General features: G+C 42.7%; 1 protein-coding gene across 1 annotated transcript in view; it reads left to right on the top strand.

Moving 5' to 3' along the window:
* CFAP61 (cilia and flagella associated protein 61) overlaps positions 1-25,652 on the top strand; it is a 291,248-nt gene that overhangs the window by 166,229 nt on the left and 99,367 nt on the right. The window contains exons 19-20 of the mRNA XM_078056863.1: positions 5,787-5,914; positions 21,933-22,031. Of these exons, the coding sequence (XP_077912989.1) occupies positions 5,787-5,914; positions 21,933-22,031 (227 nt within the window). The remainder of the gene's footprint in view (positions 1-5,786; positions 5,915-21,932; positions 22,032-25,652) is intronic.

The raw sequence follows: 25,652 nt of genomic DNA, 5'->3' as shown, positions 1-25,652 counted from the left end.
TGTGGAGCTGAAAATTGAGCTCATTGTCTTGCCCTTTTAAAATGTGTTTTTCGAAGATTTGCCTTTCATATTGCAGATGGGAGAGAGGATGTGCAATTTTACCTTGTGTAACATCTTTGCCTGAAAAGCTCGAAGTATTTGTAGACGTTGTTTAATGAATAGTTCCCATGTTTGCCTGCTGAGGAAGGCAGAGGTTTGTGTAATTTACTTCCATTTTACACCTGAGGAAACTGATATTTAAGGAAAAGAGGCTCAGAATTTCAACCAGTAGCAGAATTAAGAAAACAAGCCCAAACCTTGCCACTGGGCTAATGGTGCCCAGTCTAATGATCCTGGAGGTTGAAGGTAACCACCAAATGAAATGGTATCATTAGAAAAAAATCACCATAGATATTGTCATGTTCCATTTTAGTATGAACCTTGCATTTATTATGTAGGATCATTTATATTTATGTTGACTGCTTCCTAGTTTATTGGCCTATTTGTAATTTTAGTAACTTCTGATTTTGGATCTATTACTGAAATTGAGTTTCAGTAATGCTTTTGTACTCATTCTAGCTCATTCTAAGTGCATAAGAGAAACCAAACCAGATGTGGAAACACAGAACTAAGGTCTGTGTATATCAGGGAAAATTACATTTTGACCAATATTTTGTATACACAAAACAGTTAACAAACATGCATACAACTCAAAACTATGTATTTAAGGTCTCTTGGTAAAGGTATGTGAATCAGGGCATCAATTCAACTGACTGTGTACATCAATATCATTTCTACTAAAAAGATCCAATTTAATGACAAGTAGTTCTAATTATATCTAAATCACTTGTTTGCTCATTTAAGCAACTGGCAAAGAACCAGCTAAAATAATTTGAAACAGTGGAAATTATGTCAACACTCTTTAACAAGGGCTCATGCAAAAGTTAATGTATCCATTCTTTTGCCATTTATTAAATCTCCAAAAAGATATATGGCAGGAATAATTCAGATAAAATAAGCAAAACAAAACCCAAATGAAACAAATGCCTCAAAAAGCAAAGATGTAGTTCCTGACCTCAGGAAGCAAACAGTCTAAGTGGAGGGCAGTGAAAAAACCAACTAAATTAACAACAGCAACCAAACCTCCTCTAGTGGCTCATTCACTTATAAGTCTTCTGTTTCAGAAGCTCACAGGAAATTACAGATAAATAGGTTATGACTTAATCTTGTGCCCAGTTCTGTTCCGTTTTCTTATCTCAACTCCTGTCCCTCTCCACCTGACCTTTGTTGTCATTCCCTCTCTCTTCAATCTCAGCTGTAGAATTTTCTAACAGGAATATCCTATAATATCATTCTTTCTTCTCCTGTCTGGGATTGAACTGAAGGTCTGCATTTTAAACTCATTAGGAGACTCATCGTCAATTTCAAGCAACACTTATTTTAGCCTTAGAAGGTCTGCTTACATACCATGATACCTGTTTTATTCCTTCTCGCTGGGATACATGTTGATCTCTACATATAAAATCATCCCTTTGTCTGGGGTGCCTGGGTGGCTCAATTAATTAAGCATCTGACTCTTGATTTCCACTCAGGTCATGATCTCAGGGTCATAAGATCGAGCCCTGTGTCAGACTCTATGCACAGGGAGGAGTCTGCTTGAGGATTTTCTCTCTCTCCTTCTGCCCCTTCCCCTGCTCTCTCTCTCACTCTCTCTCTCTCAAATAAATAAATAAATCTGAAAAAAATAAAAGTATCCCTTTGTCTAAAAATGCTAACTTAGTGTCATTAGAAAAATAAGAATTATACGTGTCTTCCCAAGACATGGAGGTTAGAATCTATTTTCTCCCCCATATTGTCACTGGTTTGGTATGTAGTTAAATGGCTTACAGAATTTCATCTCTTTTATCTTTGAAATAACTTACTATCACAAGGCACACCTAATTTCTGTCTATAAAATATGAGTCAGTAGAGAAAGCTTTCTTTTACTTCATGATTAAGGAAATAAAAAACAAAAATAAGAAACTAGGTATCCAATGTGTGGGACATTTTTGGTAGATATTCAGACCAAGAAAAGGAAGACCTGGCTTGATTTAAAGGATTTTACGTACCTGGTGGTATTGTTTATTTTTTCCCCGATGATGAAAACCTGTAGTTTGAAGGAATAGAAAGGAAGGAAATATTCTGCTTTCCTCCAAAAGTGACTTGTACTCCTGCTTATGGGCAAAATAAAGCCTTTATAAAGCAGCTGAAGGTGTCTTCATTCGCAGTTGTCACTGAAAGACATTTCCAGCCTGGGAAGAATTTTTTTCAAGGTATTTAAAAACCATCTATCCTAACAAAAGAAAAATGTGGGTTTTTCAGGTCACTTCATCATACCTGGTGATGAATATGTTTTTAATTAAAGCCTGCACACAACATTGGTTTACTGAAGATCATTGTGATGCCCGATCACTCTTCTGAGACACCCACCATCATTGGTACTGACGGCTAACTCTTGACACCCCGAGGCCACTTTGTGTATTCAGCAGTTAGAAAGGTGATTTCTGAGGCCTGGCAGCTGTTGGTGTTAAAGCTATTGTGTGGGAAACAAAAGCCATTCTGTTCTGTTCCCCAGCAGCCTTTGTATCATTGATACAAGAGCTGTTTCATAAATGGGGTCTAATTCTTTACCAGGGAATTTCATTACTGCCTATGCTTCAGTGTTTGCGTGCGCTTCCGGATAGCAGAGGGGAATGTCTGAACATACCTCCTGTGGGAGGAATCTTGGAGTTCTGACCTCTGTTAAGATGCTGGCATTTTAAGTCTGTTAATTAGACCTGTGATCAGATGCCATCATACCAACATCTATGTTTCCAGTCTTCCCCGCTGTAAACCACCAGACCCAAGGCTGGCTAGAGTGAATCGGCTGCCACCCTGCTCGTCTTGGAAATTAATCAGAACACAGTACATGGTGGCACCCACAGATACCAGAATTAACTACTTTTCCCAAAAAATTCCTCCTTGACATGACTTGGGAAATTCTCGTAGAGCAGATTAGGGTGATATTTATTTGAAGAACAGACATTTTTTTCACCCAAACGATACATTCATCGTTGTCATTTAGAAAATGTGTCAGCTTAAGGAATTTTCAGTTGCATATAAAAGAAACGAACTGTCCTAAACAACCAAGGAAACGGGGTGGGCTGCGTCATTCTCCCCAGCTATTCCTCCCTCCCTGGGCTGTGCCCTTGCTGGGTGCCTTTGAGGTTCCTCCCACGACAGGCGCGTCTACTTCCCCATCTTGTGGGTGGTGGGCTCAGCCACATGACTTGCTTTGGCCAGGCTGACGAAGTATTGCTTCCTCTCACTTTTTGCACTCTACCATTGCCAGCTATCTCTCATCAAAATGAAGGTAAGAGACATGTGAGGCCAAGTTGGAGCCATAGCCAGCTGAACCAGCCGTCAACAATGTACTTCAACTGACCCAGAGATGCATGAGTGAGAACAAATGACAGCTGTTTTAAGCCAGTGCCTTTTGTGGTGGTTTGTTATGCAGCACCACTGTGGCGATAGCTCACTGGTATTTGTCGCTCATATAACTGAACACTCCGAAGGTAGCATGGGCTCCAGATAGTTGGAAAGGAATTCCTCTTCCGCTTCTCTGTGATTCTCTTGAGGCTTCAACCAGGATGGTTTCCTTCTTGGTGGAATGATGACCATACCATTTCAGGCTTCACATCAATACCCCAGTACTATCTAGAAGGCAAGAGGTTTCTCTTTTTCAACATCATATAAAAGTCCTGGGCTTACTCTGGAAGATAGTATGGAGGTCCCTCAAAAAGTTAAAAATAGAACTACCCTATTATCCAGCAATTGCACTATTAGGTATTTACCCAAAGGATATAAAAATACAGCTTCAAAAGGGGTACCTGCACCCTGATGTTTATAGCAGCATTATCAAAAATAGCCAAACTGGAAAGGGCCCAAATGTCCATCAACTGATGAATGGATAATGAAGAGGTGGTGTATATATATAATGGAATATTATAGTAATATAATGGAATATTACTCAGCCATCAAAAAGAATGAAATCTTGCCATTCACCACGACATGGATGGAGCTAGATTGTATTATTCTAAGTGAAATAAGTCAATCAGAGAAAGAGAGATACCATATGATTTCACCCATATGTGGAATTTAAGAAACAAAACAGATGAACATATGGGAGGGGGGAAAAAGAAAAAAGAGAGAAGGAAACAAACCATAAGAGACCCTTAAAGACAGAGAACAAACTGAGGGGTGATGGTGGGGAGCGGGTGGGGGATGGGCTAGATGGGTGATGGGTATTAAGGAGGACACTTGTTATAATGAGCACTGGGTGTTGTATGTAAGTGATGAATCCCTGAATTCTACTCCAGAGACCAACACTGCATGTATGTTAACTAACTAGAATTTAAATAACAATTTGGGGAAAAGGAAGTCCTAGGCTTCCCGCTGATTAGGCCAACACAGGTCATGTGTCTATCCTGGGCCAATTGTTGAATAAGGAGGGTGGGATTATGCGACTTGGCTTATGTCAGTCAGCGTCCCCTCTTAAAGATGGAGGCAAGCTCAATCTCTTCCAAAATCCATGGTGTGCCTCATTAAAGGTGGGAACATGCTGAGAGACATTTTATTCCAGCAGCATTCATTATGGAGAATTTAAAATCTCCAAACATTACATTACATTATTTGGGTCAAGCACCGGAATGTGCTTTACATAGAACTTTACCATTAGCCCATTGGACTCCCAAACTCCTAGTAACTCAGGATTTTAAGAAAATGCAAGATATATTTGGTCTATTGGAATTGGAAGATCTCTGAGCTGTAGGATGAATTAATGCTAATGTGATGAGAATTTAACCGAGTTTGGTGCATTGGTATGGATGTCAATTCCACTGTGTTCTGGCCTCCGTTGTTTCTGATGAGAAGTCAGCTGTAGTTCTTCCAGACACAGAGTAAGCTTCAAATAAAAATGTGTGTTGAATTAATGAATTAAAAATAGAACCATGGTCTTCTGACACAATCTAACATTCTTTCAAGAATACCCCACCATCGCTTTGTAAAACCTTCCTTTGTACCTTTACTGCTTCTACTGAAGCCTCTGCAGGAAAGTGACTCAAACAAATCAACTCAAACATGGACATTAAAATGATCACCAAGTATTTTTTCTGCTTCTAAGAGTCCTCCCTGACCTCTGATCATCTACAAGATTGAATAACCCTTATCATCTAACATGTTTTTGTCATTCAACTAAGGTTTGTCATTTTACGAATGTTACTGAACCCCTGTGCTCAAGGCACTATGTTAAGTAGTGTGACGGATGCAGAATGGAAAGAGTTAATACTTGCCTTAAATTACCCAACAATTGTAATCTAATTGTTGTTCAAGTTTTCAAGGTAATCTTGGAGAGAAGGACCTTTCATGAAACTCCAGATTCTCCAGGAGCAACTTGTCTGTCTTCTTGTGGGATTATTTTTACCTTATTGTTTCTAATCATAAAGGGCCTCAGTTCTATAGGAAACATCCATCAGCAATAAGGCAAAAATGATGTAAACCAAGTATCTTGATGTGACCCAGACCAGGTCTTAGGTATATTCCCAAATTCTTACATTAATGTCTTAAAAGTACCTTTCCATAAATGTCACCATGGCTATGCATGGGCACTGTTCAGTCTGATTTGCGGGTAATGTCCTGGTTAAATAACTCTACATAATTGCCAGTCTGGGAGTGCAGACTCGGCTACATTTTCTTCAAGTCTCTCTTTCTCTTTTTATCTTTTATTCCAGTTGAGTTATGCCTTGAACCATACGAACAGAAAACTGACACTGGAACCTAAAATAACTGTGAATGCCAAGATTGTTGTGGTTGGTGCATCCAACGTTGGAATTTCCTTCCTAGAGACATTGGTATTTTGGTGAGTTATTTTACTTTATTTCTTTGTTTTTATTTTATTTTATTTTTTTTTTTTTTAAAGATTTTATTTATTTATTTGAGAGAGAGAGAATGAGAGACAGAGAGCATGAGAGGGAGGAGGGTCAGAGGGAGAAGCAGACTCCCTGCTGAGCAGGGAGCCCAATGCGGGACTCGATCCCAGGACTCCAGGATCATGACCTGAGCCGAAGGCAGTCGCTTAACCAACTGAGCCACCCAGGCGCCCTATTTCTTTGTTTTTAAAGGGGCTCTTCTCTTCTACACCTGAGATGGTTTTTTGAAAGAAAAGACCTGAGTTTTTTTGTCACCCCACACACCCTGCCTAGGTGGATTAATGAGTCAATGAAATATTCTACACCAAGGGTTGGCAAACTATAGCCCCTGGGTCAAATGTGGCTTTCTACCTGCATTTGTAAATAAAGCTTTATTGGAACACAGTCACAGTTATCTATATGTTGTCTCTGTTTTCTTGCTACAATGGCAGATTTGAGAGGCTCTAACAGAGGCTGTTTAGCCTGCAGTGCCTAAAATATGTACACTCTGACCCTTTCCAGAAGTTTGCCAACCCCAATCTATACTAGTGTTTCCCTTATTGGCTGAATCATAAGAATCACCTAGAGCATTTGTTAAAGAGGTAGATTCCCAGCCCCAGCACCAGACATACAGAATCAGAAACTTCCAGGGATGGCTCTGGGACTCTGTATTTTAGTGGGTGCTTCATATAATCAGGCAGGTTTGGGAACCAGTTTTGACATTGCATATCACAAATAGGCTTTCAGAAATGGCAGATGGGCCAGGACCTTTCTTTCAGCCCCTGCATTTTGAGTACCAGGGAACAGAGGAAAATCCCACAGGGAAGACTGAGGCCCGTGCGTCTCTCCAGTGCTGTTCTGTTACCCTCACAGCACTAAACGGGTTTCCTTTCAGAGCCCATTTTCCTGATAAGGGGATTCCCAAGGGTTCTCAGCTTCCCCTGAGTAGCTCTCCATCTGCTCACTGAATTTCATCCCCTCCCTGACAGGAAGAGCCCTAGGTTATTGTCCCAGAACTTGGGTTCATGGTCTGGCATCACCACCACCTGACATGGAACCCTAGATGTGTTGCTTCACTTCTCTCAGACTTGGTTTCCTCATTTATTTATTTATTTTTTAAAGTCTCACGGATGTCTTAAAAGACCCTGGCTTTGGAGAACTACAGACTCCTGAATCAAAAGAGTCCAGTTTTTTCTAAATCTTTTGCTCAGGATCACATGAGAAATTTTAGCTCCTGTTCAAAACTATAGGTGCTAAGAGATAAGCAGAAGATGGGAAAAAACAGCCTCCTTCCCCTAACTCCTTCAGAAGCCAACAAAGGTACCAGCCCAAGTGTGAGGCCTTGTGAGGGGTTAGACAAGGAAAGGGAGGGAGGAAATGACCCCTAACAGGTGTTTGTCCCTGGTTGATAAGGAGACGAGCTAGCCCTGCAGGGTTACTTTGCTCATTTGACATCACATTAACCAGATAAAGATTTTTTTTTTTTCACTTTCCAGCCAGTTTGTTCAATTATCTGGAACATATCCCTAGTTAATCAGAAATAAGTCACATGTCATTATTGAAATCAGCAACAGAGCTCACATGCTTTAAATATTGTAGTCAGTCTATAGCAATCTTTCATTGCAAGAAAGAAATAATGAGAAGCACCTGGGAATATCCATTTTTGCATGTACACCACACTACGGTTTGAGGGCTCTCCTCGTTCTGAGGGGTCTCTTCTCTAAGACTCCAAACAGCAAGTCATATGCGACCATTTCTGAATGATAAATTATCGGTGAGGACTTGTGAAATTATAGTAGTCAAGAATTAGCAAAAACAGGTCTGAAATCTTCGTTCACCTACATAGTCATTATGTCTTATTTTAAATGATTACATGAAGATATATACATATAATTTCTTTTTGTGGAATCAACTTAGATTTAATAAAGACAAGTAGAAATTTGGATATAAGTACTTGCTTGGTTAAATTCCTCAATCAGACAGACCTTTTTAAAGCATTTTAAAGTACTCGTAGTTCTCTGTCATCATTACGCAGATTACAGACACTAAAAATAGACTGGTATCAGTTTACGGATCTTGAATCCTTCACAGAGGAAATAGTTTTCTCATTATTTTCCCTAATTATTTTAAATTAGCAATCACCATAGTAACCTACTGCATATTTTACTTTACCAGCTTAACTGCTATTTGAACTAGATGTTATAAATGATTTGACCTGAAATGAAATGGAAATGATCACCAAACATTGACCCCCAGTGAGGATGAAACCCACATTCTGGAGGCAAGATTTAGAAAAATTGCCCCCCTGATGTTTCCACATGGCCATATCAGACTCAGCTGGGGCACTGTGGTTCCCGGAAAGCCCACATGAGGCCCAGTACAGCAACCTCTTTTTCCAGAAAATCTGGTAGTCCTGTCATCTGGTGACAAAACAGACAACTCTTTGTCCTCATATTATGTACATGCCAAAAAAATTACAAAGCGTTTGTCCTCTTCAAAGGACACCAAAAGCAGTCCCTGCATAAGATCTCTTCTTCCCTTGTGATACCCTTCTTTCCTCAAGTGCTAAGGTGCTGCTGGGGCGGCTGAGAGGATTTGCCCTAAGTCATCAACTAGTCCAGTAGGACGCAACTCCACGGGAGGGGGAATAGTGAGGGTGATGTTTGGATTTATTTATTTATTTTAGTGCAACATTCTATCTGGTCCTTAGCTGTTTGTTACCCATCCAGTTACATCTGCTTAGACACACCTTCTTGTCTTTGGTTGTCAGGCCTGTGAGTCACCCTGCATCTTCTTGTCCTTTCTAGGGCAAGGCCTCCTGCGCCCCTCAGTTCCCAGTGACATGTGTGACAGGTGTTTTCCGAGGGACATATACCAGCATCCCTTGGGGTGCTCCCGCCCTCCCAGTCCTATTCAGTCCTCCAGTGCTGGGCTCAAGAGTGGCAGCCCTGCTCGCAGAGCTTCCTGCAATCTCCATGCACCCTCCTGCGGCTCCTGACCGGCTTTTGGAGGTGCACGGTAATTCAGCGTCAGGGTGAGGCTCAGCTAATTTGTCCCTCCACCCCTCTCCTGGGGGTCATGTGCGTTTGTCTTCTGAGAGTGCTGTGTCCAAGAAACTCCGAGAAGAGCCGAGAAGGAAGTGTTTTCGGGCCCCACACCCCACCCTATGGCCAGTGTGGGCTCTGGCCACAGGCGTCTTTTGGCCTTTCCCCATCACCTTCCCTGCCAGGGCATGGGCTCCCATGGTGATTACCAGGAGCTGAGCAGGGGACCAACAATAGGCATGGAGTAAGGGCCAGGGGAGCTTTCTTGGGGTAGGGATGAAGAGGAGGAAACCCGCGCTCATCCTGTGGTGTAGACAGCAGTGAATTGGAGGGGAAAGGCAGCTCTTAAGACATTTTATTGTGAATCATCTAGGTTCTTTAGCATCCCAAGACATTTACATTATGGACCTGAACTATTTTTAAATTACAGTTCTCATGATTGATAGGTTGTGTTCATTTGGCTGTCCCGGCTTTTTGGGACTGAAAGTTCTTGGCTTGAACAGTATAAGTATTTCATATACATTATCCTTCTCGGTACTGTTAGTAATAAGATTTGTCTAAAACTCCAATCATGGGAAAGAGCAGAAAGAACTTGGCGTCAGCCCCCCCCTCTGCTGCCAACCTGTGCTATGGCCTGTCCTCCTCACTGTGCTGAGAGGGTCACGGCAGGGACCCCCATGGTCCTGCCAGCCTGAAGGTGCTGTCACCCTAGGAACTCCACCAATCACATCTGAGGCCTAAAGGGAACTTCCTCTTCCTGGATCAACAGCCAGGACTGGAGGTGAGCATCTATCATCTGTCAAGGAAACACTGTTTCCCAAAGAAAAGCTTTGCAGTGAAGTCTGAAAGCTCTTTTCAGAAAGCAGGAGGCCCTTTCCCACAAAACTTTAGGAAGTCATATTTTCACCAGTCACTTCCCGGACCAAGTCCAGCTCTGCTGAACTCCCTGAATGTCATGCTTTGACTACTTCAGGCTTTCCACTGAAGTACTACAAAATCATTTTTTAAAGAGAAATATAGAAATGCTATGCCAAAAAAGGGAGCAGATGGGGCACCTGGGCAGCTTCGTTGGGTAAGTGTTCGACTCTTGATTTCAGCTCAGGTTATGGTCTCAGGGTCGTGAGATCGAGCCCCGGGTCGGGCTCCGCGCTGGGTGTGGAGTCTGCTTAAGCTTGTCTCTCTCCTTCTTTCTCTGCCCCTCCCCTGCTCACATGTGCTCTCTCCCTAAAAAAAAAAAAAAAAAAAAGTCAGGAGCCAGGTCTATGAACTCATCTTCATGTTTTGCATCCTTTTTACTCACAGTGTGGCCTGTGGAGCGGCAGCAATATGACAGTCACCTGGGAGCTCGCTAGCAATGCAGAACCACAGGCCCTGCCCCAGGCAGTGTCCCAAGTAGAGAGCGGTTCCCTCCCCGACCCTCCCCCCCCCACCCCCCGCCAAGAATTACACAGAACAGCTCCTTCGCTCTCTCTTGGGCATGAACTCACTGAGCCGAAGCAGTTACGGGTTTATTCTGTTTCAGCTCGTGTGTCTCTATGCTTCTGTGCATTATATTATTTACTCCTAATTATGGAGCAGTTCCTTTTAATCCATTATTTTAAAATCCTTCCTAATTAAATCCTGAGGTAAAGAATCTCTTGAGGAGCCTGCAGTGGCATCCTGGGATGACAGTGACTGAAAGCAGCCCTGGGTGGTGTCCCGACGACCCTTTGTGTGCCTTAGAGAAACACACGCTTGGATTCACAGAGAGCCCTGGTGGCTGCGAAGGGCCCAGGCTCCCCTTCCCTTCCACTTTCACCACGGGGAAGAGTTTTCTCGAAAAACCAACCGAACAATCTCATCCAGTGGGGAAGGAAGTCTCTGATTTTCTACCCAAACCTGAATCCCTCATCTGGTTGGGTGGGTTGCGGTGACTAAGGAGAGCGTGGACCAGGGAGGGCACATCTGTGAAGCCGCAGTTGGGACCGGATGACCGAACCTCCTGTCAGCGGGCCGCACATCCGGCGCAGCTGTGGGCTCTGGCAGCAGCCAGCCCGGCGCTTGTGGCTTAATTAGACTTTTTATCTCTACATTCGTCTGAGGACATCTGAAACCTTCAGTGTGGCCTGTCACTAATTAGGTGACTAATTAAATAGTTGGTGCTTACTTGCTGATCTCAGAGCTAAAGCCCCGAACAGGTTGGTGGTTGTCATTGTTCCGTACTGTCGGTCTCAGCCCCCTGAATGGGTGGCCATGTGCTCTCCCCGATTGTCCTTTTGGTACCTGGGCCAACACAGCACGGCGGCCTGGCCTGGAGCACGTGCGCTACTGTCCCCTGCTTTGCCTGGGGAGCAGGCAGAGATCACCGGCGGCAGGTGGCGTCTTGCCTCTTGTTATGTGGGCATCACAGTGGGACCAGTCAGGGGGCCCGCACCGAGGCCCCGACTGTCTGGTGGCTGGGGTCGGGTGGGGGAGGGGAGGGGAGGGACAGCCCTATGTGGAGCTCAGAGGCCCAGCCTTCCCAGGCAGAAAGAGCTGACGTTCTGCCACCAGAAGATAATGACCCAGACTCCCTGGTGTTGCTAATCACAATTGAGTTTCCTAATCTGATTCCAAGATTTAAATGTAATTAATGTTAAATGAAAAAAATCTTCATTTACTGAAATTGTCCATTCCTGCTCATTTCAGAATAACTTTTCTTATCTCCTACTGCCCACTTTAGAGACTCCCAGAACAAAAGAAAAGCAACACTCTTTGAGCAATATTAGGTCTTTTGGGGGATAAGCTTATTGTCATTTTTTTGTGTGTTTTGTGTGTGTGTGTGTGTGTGTGTGTGTGCGATTCTTTGGGGTTAGGGAATGCGTTCTTCACCATCACACAAAGTACAAACCACATGTGTGGACTGAGTAATAGACTCACCCACCCTCCACCCTCTACTATCAGATCATTTTCAAATGACGATGTCGGCGCCTGTCTTGGGTTGTAGTCCTTCAAAAGCTGAACACAAAGAATTTGGGTGCAAGCAGTTTAGTTGGGGGTGATCCCAGGAAATTACCTGAACCACAGGGTGATGAGGTGGGAAAGGGAGGGAAGTCAACAAAACCCCCAAAAAGCATTGGTCAGTGGGTCACTGTGGGCAACTGAGACATAATCCCATACTGGGGCCCTCGAAGGGACACAACAGAGAGTGGCCCCTCTTCTCATGAGGGAGGTAGAGTATTTACCCACCAGTTAACATCCTTCTGGTCACATGGTCACCTTTGGCTGTTCTTGCAGCCTGTCCCTCCATCTCCCCTGGGCAGAGGATGCCCCCAGGCAGAGAGGGGCAGGAAGGCATCAGGGTGGGAGAACCTTTTGCAGGTAATGTGGGTAAGCTCCCTACCATGCCCATTTCTTTAGTTTGTTCTTTCTTTCTTAATATTCCATTGTCCTTTAGCGAAGCATGGGGGCAGAGATGAAGGCAGAGAAAAAGCGAGGCTAGATAAGGCTGTAGCAAAAGGATTTCATGGCCACTTTTCTTCCCAGGTGTTCTTGTAGCTCTGAAGAGACCCCAGGTGTACCAGAAACCTTTGCTGGGAAAAAAAACGGCCTTGAGGGACCAGTCTTGGCAAATACTTTATTTCTACTTTGGGACAGACATAAGGTTAGATCAGTAGTTTTCAAATTGTGGTCTATGGACCAGCACTTCCATATCACTTGGGGACCTGCTGGAGATGTGGACACTCAGGTGCTACCCTGTAAGGATCGAATCAGAAATGGGGGGGGGGGGAGCAGGGGGCAGGGATCTGTGTTCTCACACCCCTCTAGGGGGTGGGGTGTGAGAACCACTGAGTTAGGGTGTAGTGGAGAGAGTCGGTGTTCTGCCATGACTGATGGGGCCCAGGAAAATCATCCAACATCTATGAACCTTACCATCTTCATCTGTACAACGGGGAGAGAATCCAGAATCTCTCCTCCTCACTGGCACGGGGGTTAATCAGGTGATACATGCAAAGCATCTGGAAAAGCCTAGCACTCAAAATTTATTAGACCGACACTGCCCCACTGATTAAATCTGCATATCTAGTTCCCTTGTGGCAGCCTTGCATTGTCTCTCATATGAGGGAAGAGACTGGGGAGGTAGAGCCTTAATATGGAAGATGCTTTCTTCCCCAAGGATTAGGGATGAATCACAGGTGTTTCCTGCCAGCGTATGTGTCTGTTCCTTGCAAGAGTTCCTGGTCTGGCAAAGACCTTCTCTTGCGGTTCAGTTAAAATGGCCACCATCTCTGGCTTAACAACACGAGGACCAAGCAAGCTGACCAACACTCTGGGGTGTTTCCATTTTGCAAAGCTGCTTGACTATGGAGAAAACTGGAGTTGTGCCCTGTCCTTTTAGCTGTCTACCCAGACTCAGGAATATATAAATCCCTTATGCACCAAAGACTGTCATGGTCATAAGGGCCACATCTCTGGCTCCCACTGATCATCACTGCTTTATGGGCTGCCAATGGATGTTTCTTAGGCTTTTTCATGATACTTGAATGCTTTGCAAACCTTACTCTGGACATATTTTGGGTCCTCTATTCTGCCACTAACCTCAAGTTTATTATGTAAGTCTTGGGGGCTCTGAGTGCACCTCCCCACCCCAAATCCAGGAGTTCCCTTAAATTAAAAAAAACAAGGCCAAGACAGAAATTTCAGTCTTCACTCATGTGTCTCAAATACTTAATGGGATCATATACTTCCTTCATTAAAACTTATATTAAACTCCACCCACTTTTCTTAAGCACCCCAAACCCCTGGGAGCCTCTCATTTTTCTGTGCCTAAACAGTGGTTCTCAAAATGGACCACCAACATGGACATCATTTGGGAACTTGTTAGAAATACAAATTCGCAGGTCTCACCCCAGACCTACTATATCAGAAACTTGGATATCTCTGTTTAAACAAGTCCTCTAGGGAGTTACTTGGACATCAGTGGCACTGGTCAGTACTATCTGTCTCCATCCTACTGTCCCCACCTTTCTCATTTGCAGCCTCACTCCTCAAAAGACAACGGACACCATACACTCCCAGTCACACCTCCCCAACCAGCCTCAGCTCAGAATCCACTAGTCAATTTGTTGCTTCCCCATAACACCCACCATTTGAATTGTGTTGACCGGGTGCAAGCAAATAGAAGTGGCTACGAGCACTTTGAGGGAATAAGGAGGTGTCAGACGGGCACTTCCCTTACACCATTTGATATTGGGTGGGAATTTGGAGGAGAGGCCTGGAAACCCCGGGAATGGTCCTTCTGTAGGGGCGCCAGGTAGCCATCCCCTCTGGACAATTGGAGCACTTGGAGCCACTATGTGAGACCCAGACCAGGCAAGGCCAGTTACTGGTCCCATGTCCTCTGGAGACCATGTTGATCTCTAACTGCAGTTCTCTGAAGAGCATTTCTTTCAAAGGGATAACCAGAATCTTCCCAATAAGGTACTTGGGCTTAAAAAAAACAAAAACAAACCTTGAATTTCCTTGTATTTTAAGAACCTGTGATGAAGAAAAATGTTGTGATCAGCTTCCTAGACATGAGGTTAATGTTGAGTAACTTTTTCTATAAGCAACAGATTGTGAAAATTCCAGACTCAACAATTCTGTACATCAAAGCTACTAGTGGGGGTGCAGGTGGAGTTGGAGGTGGTAGTTTTAAAAAGTTTCCTGGGCCCCCATTCCTGTAGCTATAATTCCCAGGCTAGGGTGGGTCCTAGGAATCTATCTTCAAGACTCCCCATGTAATTCTGACATGCACCTGGGTATTGTAACCATTTATGTAGACATTTTCTCAAAATTGGCAGTCTTATCCATAAGGAAACCTATTTCCCCCCATAACTGCTCATTGTAATTAACCTGTTTTTATGAGCTTGTTTTCCCAACCACATTTTCTAATTCTCAACAAATCATATAACTTCTAGGTCATATCATTACTTCAGGGCTTACCAGGCATAATTATTAACTTATCATTAAACATGACATAGCTGAAGTCATTACCCCATTATCATTGTATTTACACGCTAAATTGGACCTAGTAGAAAGCATTTCATATACTTCATGCTTAAACTATCACCATTAAGAATAAAGGTCCAACAAGATCTATCTGCCAAGCATGAGGAAACCTGCCCCTATGGTGTTAATAAAGCCTTGTATCCACCAGCATTTGCTCCAAACATAAAACCCGTCCTCATCCCCACCCCCACGCCTCCAGAAGTGATCTCACTCACTGTTGAATCCCCACAATGCTTTATTCCAGTCTTAGGGACCTGATTGATTGGTGTCTTATATTTTGCCATCTCTTGCGTGCAAAGGCTTTCCAGCTGGTCTTTTGTAACTGCCGTCTTGGTATTACATCTTGTATATGCTCCATGTATATAAAAATATGTTCGAAGTATAAATGTATAATATTTTTACTTCATATATATATAATCATTTCCCATACATTATAAAGCAAAATTCAATTTCATCTTAGTTCTTTTGCCAGAACTTCCGAATTTTATTCTTCTTCGTTCAGTGACCATTTCAAACATTACATTCATTTTCATTTTTTCAGTAAGGTTTATGTTTTACTTTTATGCAGAGATACACAAGCTATTCATCTGAGATCCTGAATCCCCAGACCTTCCCCCTAGTCCCTTACCCTGGGCACCACCCATCTCTCCTGATGGGTCCCTGGAGAATTCACAGAGCACCCACGTTACTCCAGGCAGGCACCCAGACCTTATTGTTGGGTTCACTGTTGATTCTAGATTCGTTGTCCCAGGACACAAGCCTGGACTCAGGCAGATTTAAGAGACTTGCTGCTTGGTCCTTTTCTCCAGGCCCCATGCTGGTTCCTACAGCGGCGGGGGGTGGGGGGGTGGGGGTGGGGTGGGGTGGGGTGGGAGGCTTCCATGAATAGGAGAGCCACACAAGATGGCACCCAAGAGAAGAGAGAAAAAGGGTTAGGGAGAGAGCTTTGAACTTCTTCCTCACCCCATGAACACTCCACCCACTTTTAGAAGTGCTCAGAATCCTAACCACACCCTCTTTGGGTCTCTCTTTCTTTGGTCTCCCCCTGGAGGTCCGAGTGTGTCATTACTGACAGCTGGGTGGCCAGGGGCAGTGCTGTTTTTACTAACACAACAAAAACGAAGGAGCCAAGGCCCTTGTCAAAAAAAAAATCTCTTTTGGTGATCTAAACAAAATAATATTGCCAAAGAAAGTTAAAAAATTTTTTCAGGGAAAAACGGGTAGATTCTCTTAATAAATGTATCATAAATATTTTGACTTGTTTTGCCTTATATTTTTCTTTTGGTATTGGAAATTCACATAACTCCCAACTTTTAAGTTCCATCTATAGCATTTCACCATGAATTTTGTGACATTGCGTGAATATCATTAAGACTGAATTAGATCTGAGTTATTCTTTGACTCCTTAAATAAGCAGTTAGGTTAAATACCTGTCTTGAGCTAGGATTTACTGTAATTTGGCAAACATTTTTGTCATTGTTGTGAACAATTCAGAAAGCAGAGATTTTAGTAAATTAAATGGTAACATTTAGATTGATGTGAGATAATTATTTTCTCTCTGCGTTATCTATTTATTCAAATAAAAGCATTAATGAAAGCAGTTAATTAAATCACTGGCTTTGGTTGCCCTTGCTATGCCAAAAAAAAAAAAAACAGGAAAAATTTAAAAATAAAAATAATAAGCATTCACTTGGCAGGCTGACAGGTTTCTATTGCCCAGAAGAGTAAGCAACATGAAAAGTTTTATGTTTCTTTTATCGTGTTCACAATAAATTGGCAATGTGACCCTCTTTATTTGAAGGATAAGGATGTTTAGACCTAATTTTGTAGCTGTCCTCCTGAAGCATGGAATGAAACGCAATACCTTTTACTTATTTCCCTGGATACTCTAATCCCTCCCTGCTTTACAAGTATCTTTGAGCTGTTCCTCCCCTTGTATCCACAGCAACATAAAATCCCCACTGGAATTATCTGCTGTGAAAATGCAGGTGCACTTGTTTAATGTTTCATTGGCTTGAGCACTTAACTTGAACTTTTTTTTATTTTTTTCCATGACACCGTGACCTTTGATTTTGGAGTAGAGGGCTCACAGTGATGTTAGATATTGTTTATGTACATGAAGCCAACACCATTAGATCTGAGAACCGTGTTTTTTCTGTGGTCCTGCTGTTCCTGCCATTTTGTCTACTGTGTGTCCAAATCCAAGATGTACCCTGTGACTCACTGCTCTGTTTGCAGGAACTTTTAAAATATTCATTGGTCATCAAATTAAAAGTCTGAAACATTTGTTCTCCATATTTCATCCTCAGAAGAGCTAAAATCTACTAAAATTGTACATTATAAACTTTATTATCTTGGACCAATATTTTTATTATTTTTTAAAGATTTTATTTATTTATTTGACACAGAGAGAGAGGGAACACAGCAGGGAGAGCGGGAGGCAGAGGGAGAGGGAGAAACAGGCTTTCTGCTGAGCGGGGAGCCCAAGGTGGGCCTGGATCCCAGGACCCTGGGATCATGACATGAGCCGAAGGCAGATGCTTAACTGACTGAGCAATATTTTTAGATAGTTATCAATTTAATAAATTAAATACTTGGATGTTTCTGAATCAGATTAAAAATTAAATTAAAAAAATACAAGCTTGGAGAAAAATGTGGACACATTCATATAAAGGCATGAAAGAGGCAGGGAACCTTCACTGAATAACAAGAAGATTAAAGAGGTTAGGTTAGGCCCTGATATAAGGGCCTTACATACCATGCTCATGCATTTGAACTTAATGTTTTAAAGTATTTTATTTAAAATTGTTATTTATTGCAAATGTTCTATGCAGCAGGCAATATTCTAAACATTTTTACAGATACTATCATGTAATCCTCACAGCACCCCTATAAGGCATTAGGTTCTATTATTCCCATTTTACAGATTAGGAAACTGAGCCACACAGAGGTTAAGTAAGTTGCCACTTTCCCAAGGTCAAAAGGCTAGAAAGTACTGGAGCCTGGGGTCCAACTGAGGCAATCTGACCCTTGAGCCCATGGTCTTAGCCACTCTGCTCTGCTGCTATCAAAGTGGTAATCAAATGTGGAAACTTAAAACCAGGAACGATTGAGATTTGATTTAATTTAAAAAGAGGTTTCCAATGGCTGTGTGGAAGATGCGCAGGAGAGAGAGAGAGACTTGTGCCAGAGAAACTCACCTGAGACTTTCTCTAGGCAAGAAGGTGAGCTACGGCAATGTGTCCCAGGAATGTCGGGCGGGGCACATTCAAGACATTTGGACCAGGTAAAAGTGACTGGACATGGTGACCAGTTGTGGAAAGTGAGAAAGAGGGGAGGAGTCTGAAGTTGACTCTCCAATCCCTAACTTGAGAGATGGATATTGGTCATGCCTTTGATGGAGATAAAGGAGCAATGGAATGGGGCTCCAAAGACCTGTCTTTGGACACATACTGAATTTGGAATGCCTATGGAGCAGCCCCATTAGGACTGGTAGGCATTTGGAAATTGGGTTTCAAGCTCAGAAGGAAGGTGTAGTGTAAATATGTAACAGGAAGTCATGGTGGTAGGTAGCATGGCCCAGGAAGCAGGCACGAAGATTGGGAAGCTCGTGAGCAGGGATAGATGGGCAAAGGAGGAGGACCTGGTGCAAAAAACAATCATAGAAGAGAACCTTAAGATAATGTTGTCCCAGGCAGCATGTTCTATGGCTGCAGCTTTTGGCTGGGGTCTCTGTCATCGCTCCCACCGTCCCTATTTCCTCCATTCACATCAGGAATAGCATCCTACACTTGTGAGTTCCTGGATGACTCCCCATCCCCTTCCGGTTCCTAGAACCCTGCACACACCTCTGCCTCTGTTCATTTGAACCCCGTGGAGTTAGCCACCTATTACCTGCCTGGACCCTGATTGACAGAAGGATCTTCCCCCATGCCCACCTATCCTTCTTTCATGAGTCAGCATGAGTAGAGATTTCTAGTTGCCTCCCAGTATGTATGCTGCACTTTGTTCCTGGTAACAGAACCTTGGGCAATGTGGTTTCTGAAAAACCACATTTTCCAGATTCCCTTTCTGCTCCATGTTTCTGTTCTGCCACATTGTTCTACCAGCATTTCCAAATGCCTAGGCTGTATCACTGAGTTTCGGCAACGTAAGCAGAAATATCACATGAGAATTTTAGTCTCTTCTTAATGGGCAGCGCTTTCCACCCATTCCTCCTTCCTTCTGCCTATAATGTGGATATGGGATGTGATGTCTGGAGCTGCAGGAACCACCTTGGGCCTGAGGGGACCTTGAGAATGGAAGCCGTCTTGGAGAAACAGACAAGCAGGGCCATGGCCCCTGTTGACTGCATGATTCCACCTTATCAGCACGTACTGGTTACTTTCAGGTTTATTAAGTACAGTTGTAAGAAAAGAGTGCTGGTATAGAAATAGGGAGAGATAGGGAGGAACATGAAGAAGAGACAGGGTTAATGGGGAGAACCTGTCTTCTGAATTAGGGGGAATGGAAGAATGCTCTTGTCGATGTTACTGGAGGTAACAAGAAGGGAAATGGGGTTAGGGGGAGCCTGGTTGCTGGTCTCTGTTTTCTTTATGATGTGGGAGATGTACTCACTTGAGAATGAGGAAAGGGGACCAGAGGGAGAACAAGAAAGGCTAAAGTAGTGACCTTGAGGACTGGATAAAGGACCAGAGCAGCCACAGTGAAGAAGGCAAAAGGAATTTAGCTAAGGTGAAAGAAAAGGAGTGGAAAGCTGGTACCCTTATAGATAAAAATCCAGACAATGCCCCCCACTCAAAATCTTTTGGAGAAGTCCTTAATTGCACAATTGCATAATTCAGGATATTACAGTGTGGCAATTTGGCAATTTAGGAGTCATTTGATCCATGTTGTTAGATCGTTCAAATTATTCAGTGCCAAAGGGATTGTTTTTGTAGTAAAAGATATAGCTGGATAATTACTAAGCCGCCTGTTCACACAGAGCTGTAAAAACGGCCTGTATATAACTGTATTATTACTCCAACATAAACCACATTTCCATCACATAGGCACCAAAGCCAAAATAAATTTTAACTTCATGTTGGCATAAACACATATTATTATTTGCATTTTCTGTTAAATGGAACTAGATTAAAGACCTGTCATCAGTGTACAAAGTAGCTGGGGTTAATTGTGACCTTTATGTTATTTGAACATATTCAAAAATTTTATTCTTATTATTAGAGGATAAGATGTGCTTGGTTTTCTTTGTATCAAATAGGAATATTCATTCTTAAATGACATGCATCCTTAGAGACTTCAGAACACAACCTTTCATAATATTTAGCTATTTTTAAATGTCAGGTGCAGTTGAGTTTTATTACATTGCCGGCCCATGCCGTTACCAAAAGTCTCCTGTTTTTAGTGGTACTTAACAGATTGTCAGTAAATTGATAGCATTTCCATGTTTGGAAAATTTCCAATTTCCTCATGGGAAAGGAGGGCAGGTTTTCCCCTTGAACCTGGTGGTTTCTTTCTTGGCATTTGGTTGGTTTAAGGGGAGGTGTGAACTCAGAAGAGATTTTAGAGAGAAATATCTTTCTCACCATCCTATGAAAAGATCAACTCACCCATAAAGTTTTGCTGACTTGAGCTGGAGGGCAAATTTGCGGCAAGAGTATTTTAATACATAAGGGGAAATAGGGAGTGAGTCTTGAGTATGTCAGTCCTGAGCAGCCTCTGCTTACGTGCTTGCGTCGTGCTACCCAGCATCGCTCACGGGACTGTTGAGAGGACAGCCAGGTGAGTGCAGAGGGCACTGCTGGGGGCAGGAGAGACATGGCTCTCACCTCCGGTCCTGCTGCCCGTGAGCTTCGGGACCGTGAACAAATTACCTGGTATTTCCAACCTTGGTTTTCCTCTGTATGAAATGCAGATAATAACAACCTGCCCCCTGCCTCTGGCACAAACCGCCTTGAAGATTAATCTCTATGATAATGTCCTTGAACGTGTCTTGGGCCCTGGAAAGTCTGATGCAAATATAAAGCAGTTTTGCTTCTAAAAGCAACCTTCTAGAATTTTCTCCTAGGTGATATTTTGGTATCTGATTTGAGTAATTGAGATATATATATATATATATATATATATATATATATATATGAGAGGGAAAGAGAGATCTGAAAATAATATATATATATATATATCTTTTGTAGTAAATGCAAGGTGTGCCATATATATATATGTATGTATATATATATATGAAAATAATAAAGTTAATGTTGACCAGTGGGGATTAGATGATCTTTGGATCCTTGTCAACAGCTTGGTGTCTACAGGACAATGGGGACAGAGGTTAGGTGAGAAGATGCTGGAGCCAGACAGCCTGGCTTCATGCCCTGCCTTCAGACTCTCCTGCTGTACAGTCTCGAGCACATCACTTTGCCTCAGTTCCACATAATAAATAGGGATATTTTTACTGACCTCATGGTATTGCTGCTTCGCGGACCAAATGAGGGACGCACAAAGCACTCGATGGTAAGCATTCAGAAGGTGTCAGCTATGGTGGTTGTGATCCCAAGCAATTCTTAGAAGTAGTCTGAAATTTGAACTGTGCATTAGTTTATATTCAGTTTTCCTCCCTCCTCCCAATGTTGGGCTTTATTTTGCTTCAGTCGGAGAAGCAAATTTTTAAAAAATGAAATGGTACCTGGCATGACAGTACTGTAGCTTTGGGAAGTTTCTGCAGTTAGCTGCTCCAGAACCATCTTCCTTCTTTCATTGAAATGGTCGGTTCTGTTGGAAGGTTTGTGCAAAAAGAGTTGCTGAAAAGAAGAGTGCAACAATTGGATGACACATGAAATAAGGTTAAATGGAATTATAATTCACCAAGTCCGGCTTTACCTCCTTTTTTACGTGTTCTCTTCTCTCTCCTTAGCTCTCACCTGAAGTTTAGTAATCTCACCCTGATTTCAACCCATGGACTCCCTGGAAAAAAGCTTCTGGGCACCGAACAAAGGAAGTTTTTAGCAAGCGAGTAAGAATTCCATTTGCTTTTTCATTCTGAGGCCTAAATGTCCTCATTTGTGTGGACAATACAGTTGACCCTTGAATGACACGGGGTTATAGGGGTGCTGACCCCCATGCAGTCCAAAATCTGCATGCAACTTTTGACTCCCCTAAATCTTAACCAGTAATACCCTACTATTGACCAGAAGCCTTACCAATAACATAAGCAGTTGATTATTTTGTATGTTACATGTAATATATACTGTATTCTTAAAGTAAGCTAGAGAAAAGAAAATGTTATTAAGAAAATCACAAGGAAGAGAAAATACATTTACAACCCTGTACTGTATTTATGGAGGAAAAAAAAAAATCCATGTGTAAGTGGACCCATGCAGTTCAAACCCGTGTTGTTCAAGGGTCAACTGTAGTCGATTTCAGACTGGAAAGGGAAGGGTGGCAGGCTTTTCTCCCGGAGTTCAAACTCACTTAGAACATATAAGTACAAATCTGTTCATGAGGGAATGGAGAGTTGGGCTGCCATTTTGTATTTGTGGGGAGATGTCTGCCCTCTTCCAGCCTGCTGACCCAGCTACCTCCTGCCCTTGGCTTCCAAGTGACACTACAGCGCAGGGAAGCTTGGTGACTGTATTTGCATCAGACCAGGTTACTCCCCCAAGGTTCAGAGTTGGGAGCTAAAGACGGGGCACTTCGCTGACGGGGCACTTCGCTGGGGTGTGGGTCTCACACCCCTAACCCCGGGCCCTTTGTCATGAGGGGCTGATCTGCTACGACCTTCTTGCCGGTCTGGGCAAGCTTCATTGTTTGCATCCCAGTAGAATCACTATTTGTCAACATCTGTTCTAGAAAATGCCATTTCATTATCACACAGCTTGCATTAATTTTAATTTCCTGTAGCAAAGCATGGGTACAAGAATTACTAGGCTCCCCACCTCTAGAAACAATGTCCCAATTTTTCCAATGAGGAGGAAGGAAATTGTTCCCTCTCAGGGTGTTCATTTTAGAATCCATGATGAAGAGATCTTCAAACAGTGAGAAAAACGGCAGCAACTCCTTGCCAGCAGAACCAGGCTCACTTTGACCTAATACTTTCATCAGACTTTGAACTTTTATTTCTCTTGAAGGACAGCATCAAGGCAGTAAAAAAGGCATGGGTTTTGAGCCGGATAGGTGCGGATTCAGGTGGATGCCCCTATTATGAAGGGGATTTCATTTCTCTGAGCTTTGGATTTTTTGACTGTGAAAAGTGTATGATAAGCCAACCTTGCTGGAGTTTTTCTGTTAAAATTACTATAACCGCAAGTTCTGACAAAGGGTAGAGGATCAACCCATGTGCATCCTTCCATCATTGCCTGTCTTCCAAATGACACGATTCCCAGGAAATGTTGGTCTTGTTGATTAACATCTCATGAAGAGCAGTTTAGCCAGCTTGATGAGGTTTCTGTCAGCCCCCATGTTAGGGGCTACAGGAGAGAACAGCGAGCAAATGGCTTTCTGCTGGTGTGACTCAGCATGGGACCCACATGTGGCTAGGTGGAGAGTCACCTGGTGGTCCTGCTTCTGTCCTGGCCTCTCCATATTCTCAACACAATAGCCAGAGCAATGCCACACAAATATGAATCAGATCGTGTCAACTACAGAACAGCCTAGAACAGCACTGTTCAATATGGTGGCTACTAGCCACACGGGGCTATTTAAATGTAACTTCAGTAAAGTTAAATGAGATTAAAAATTCAGCTCCTCAATTACATTAGCTATATTTTGGAGTGCTCAGACAGCTCCACGTGGCTAGTAGCTGCCATATCAGATAGCGCAGCTACAGAATATTTCCATCCTCACAGAAACTTCTAGAAAGTTCCAACCTAAAATCCATCCCTGTCTGCTTACTTCTTTGACTTCATCTTTTACCACTGTTACCCTTGTTTTCTCCACTCTAGCCACCATAGTCTCCTTGATGTTTCTGAAACACAGTGGGCAGGTCTCCACCTTGGAGTCTTGGCTTAAATGTCAACTTTTCACACGCCCAACACACTCCAGTCCTCCTTCCTCTGCTTTGTTTTTTTCTTGCTACAGAAATTCTTCTAAATATTTTATAATTTGCCTTTTAAGATCACGTTTATTCTTTATATTCTGAATCCTTAACCTATAATGTAAACTCTATAGAGTTTACTATAGTAAACATTAGTTTACTATAGGGAAGGGATTTTTTTTGTCTTGTTCACACTGTGTCCCCAGCATCTGGGACAGTGCTTGGTGCACAGCAGGTACTCAATAAATAATGTCAAACAGATGAAAGTTGCATCCAAAAGTACCTGCAAAAGTTCTCTCAATCAGGTTATAGACAGGGACTAAACAATGCAGCCAGATGCCTCTGGGTGGAAGACTCATGTTATCATAATTCTTAGAAGCCACAAATTGAAATGTAAACAGGATGTTGCCTTTCAAATGGTCCTCCTACCTCAATAAAGGAAATTATCTCTGGCCATGGATAACTAATATCTTGACATCCATAAATTTAATAATTTAAATTCCTCATTCTGAATATAAATTTTCAACTTTGCCCTAGCCAGTGTTTTGATTATTGTTGTTATTAATTTTTGAACAGCCATTTTTTTGTCTCGCTCATGTCCCCCCCACCCTCCCCAGGCCAGTTTCTTGTAGAGGTGCTAATGACATGCCGGGATACAGCAGAAAGGAAGGCAGTGGGAGGAGAGGAGAAACCGGAAGCAGGAGAAATCCACTAATTGGACAATCAACCCTGAATAGCGGATGTTAATTGTGATGTTCCTTCTTCAGAGTGACACAGTAAATCATTTATGAAAACCTCTGAGGTTCTTTCCAGTTCTGAAGGGTTCTGATTTCATGAAGTGCATGTCTCCACCCTGCTTGTAATTGCACCCCTGGAGTTTGCTTGTAATTTTGCACCTAGAGCTTTGGCCTAAGTCTTCTGACCACTGGCTGTGGGGGCAAGCTGGCCACTCTGTACCTATGTCCCCTTCCAGAAATTTCCCCATCCTGCAATTCTGTTTTTTTTTTCCTTATTATCTGTTTCCAGAATGTTCTATGAAGACAAACTTTCACATTAGTGTTGAGTCAGGGTCAAGCTCATTTGAGAAACCTGAAGTTTTATTGATGTTCCTTCTTTGGTTCTTTCTCTTTCTTCCAGAGAACTCTAGTGGAGGTCTTTCTCTTGTCACCAATCCACGAGACAGTCCCTGCCATGTTAGAATCCTAATGCTCATTAACTTTCCTTAGGAAATAATTCTGGAAAACTATCACCAACAGTATCCAATGGCTAATTTCACCTACCTGATGGATACATTAAGGAAGACCCAGAATGAACAGTAGTCACCTACACAGTGATACTTTAAACTGACAGATGTCACTCAGTATAGTAACAGACTGTAAAAGCAAGCACCCCACATTCTTCAGTGCTTCTGAAGGTTCCTAAAAAAAACCAGTATTCCTAATGCCAGTTCCCACGGGACAGAGCTTCAGATTTTAACTCTGAAATATGCATTCTGACATTATCAACATTACTGTCCTGCTGTCATTAAAAATAACACTGTCTTAACCTTCCCCAAATTTCCCCTGAGAACTTTTATCTTTGAGCAAACCTTCATAAGACTAA

Source organism: Halichoerus grypus, chromosome 10, assembly GCF_964656455.1.
Source record: "Halichoerus grypus chromosome 10, mHalGry1.hap1.1, whole genome shotgun sequence".
Taxonomy (NCBI): domain Eukaryota; kingdom Metazoa; phylum Chordata; class Mammalia; order Carnivora; family Phocidae; genus Halichoerus; species Halichoerus grypus.
Note: the sequence above shows the minus strand (reverse complement) of the source record. Positions and strands in the feature narration are given on the sequence as shown.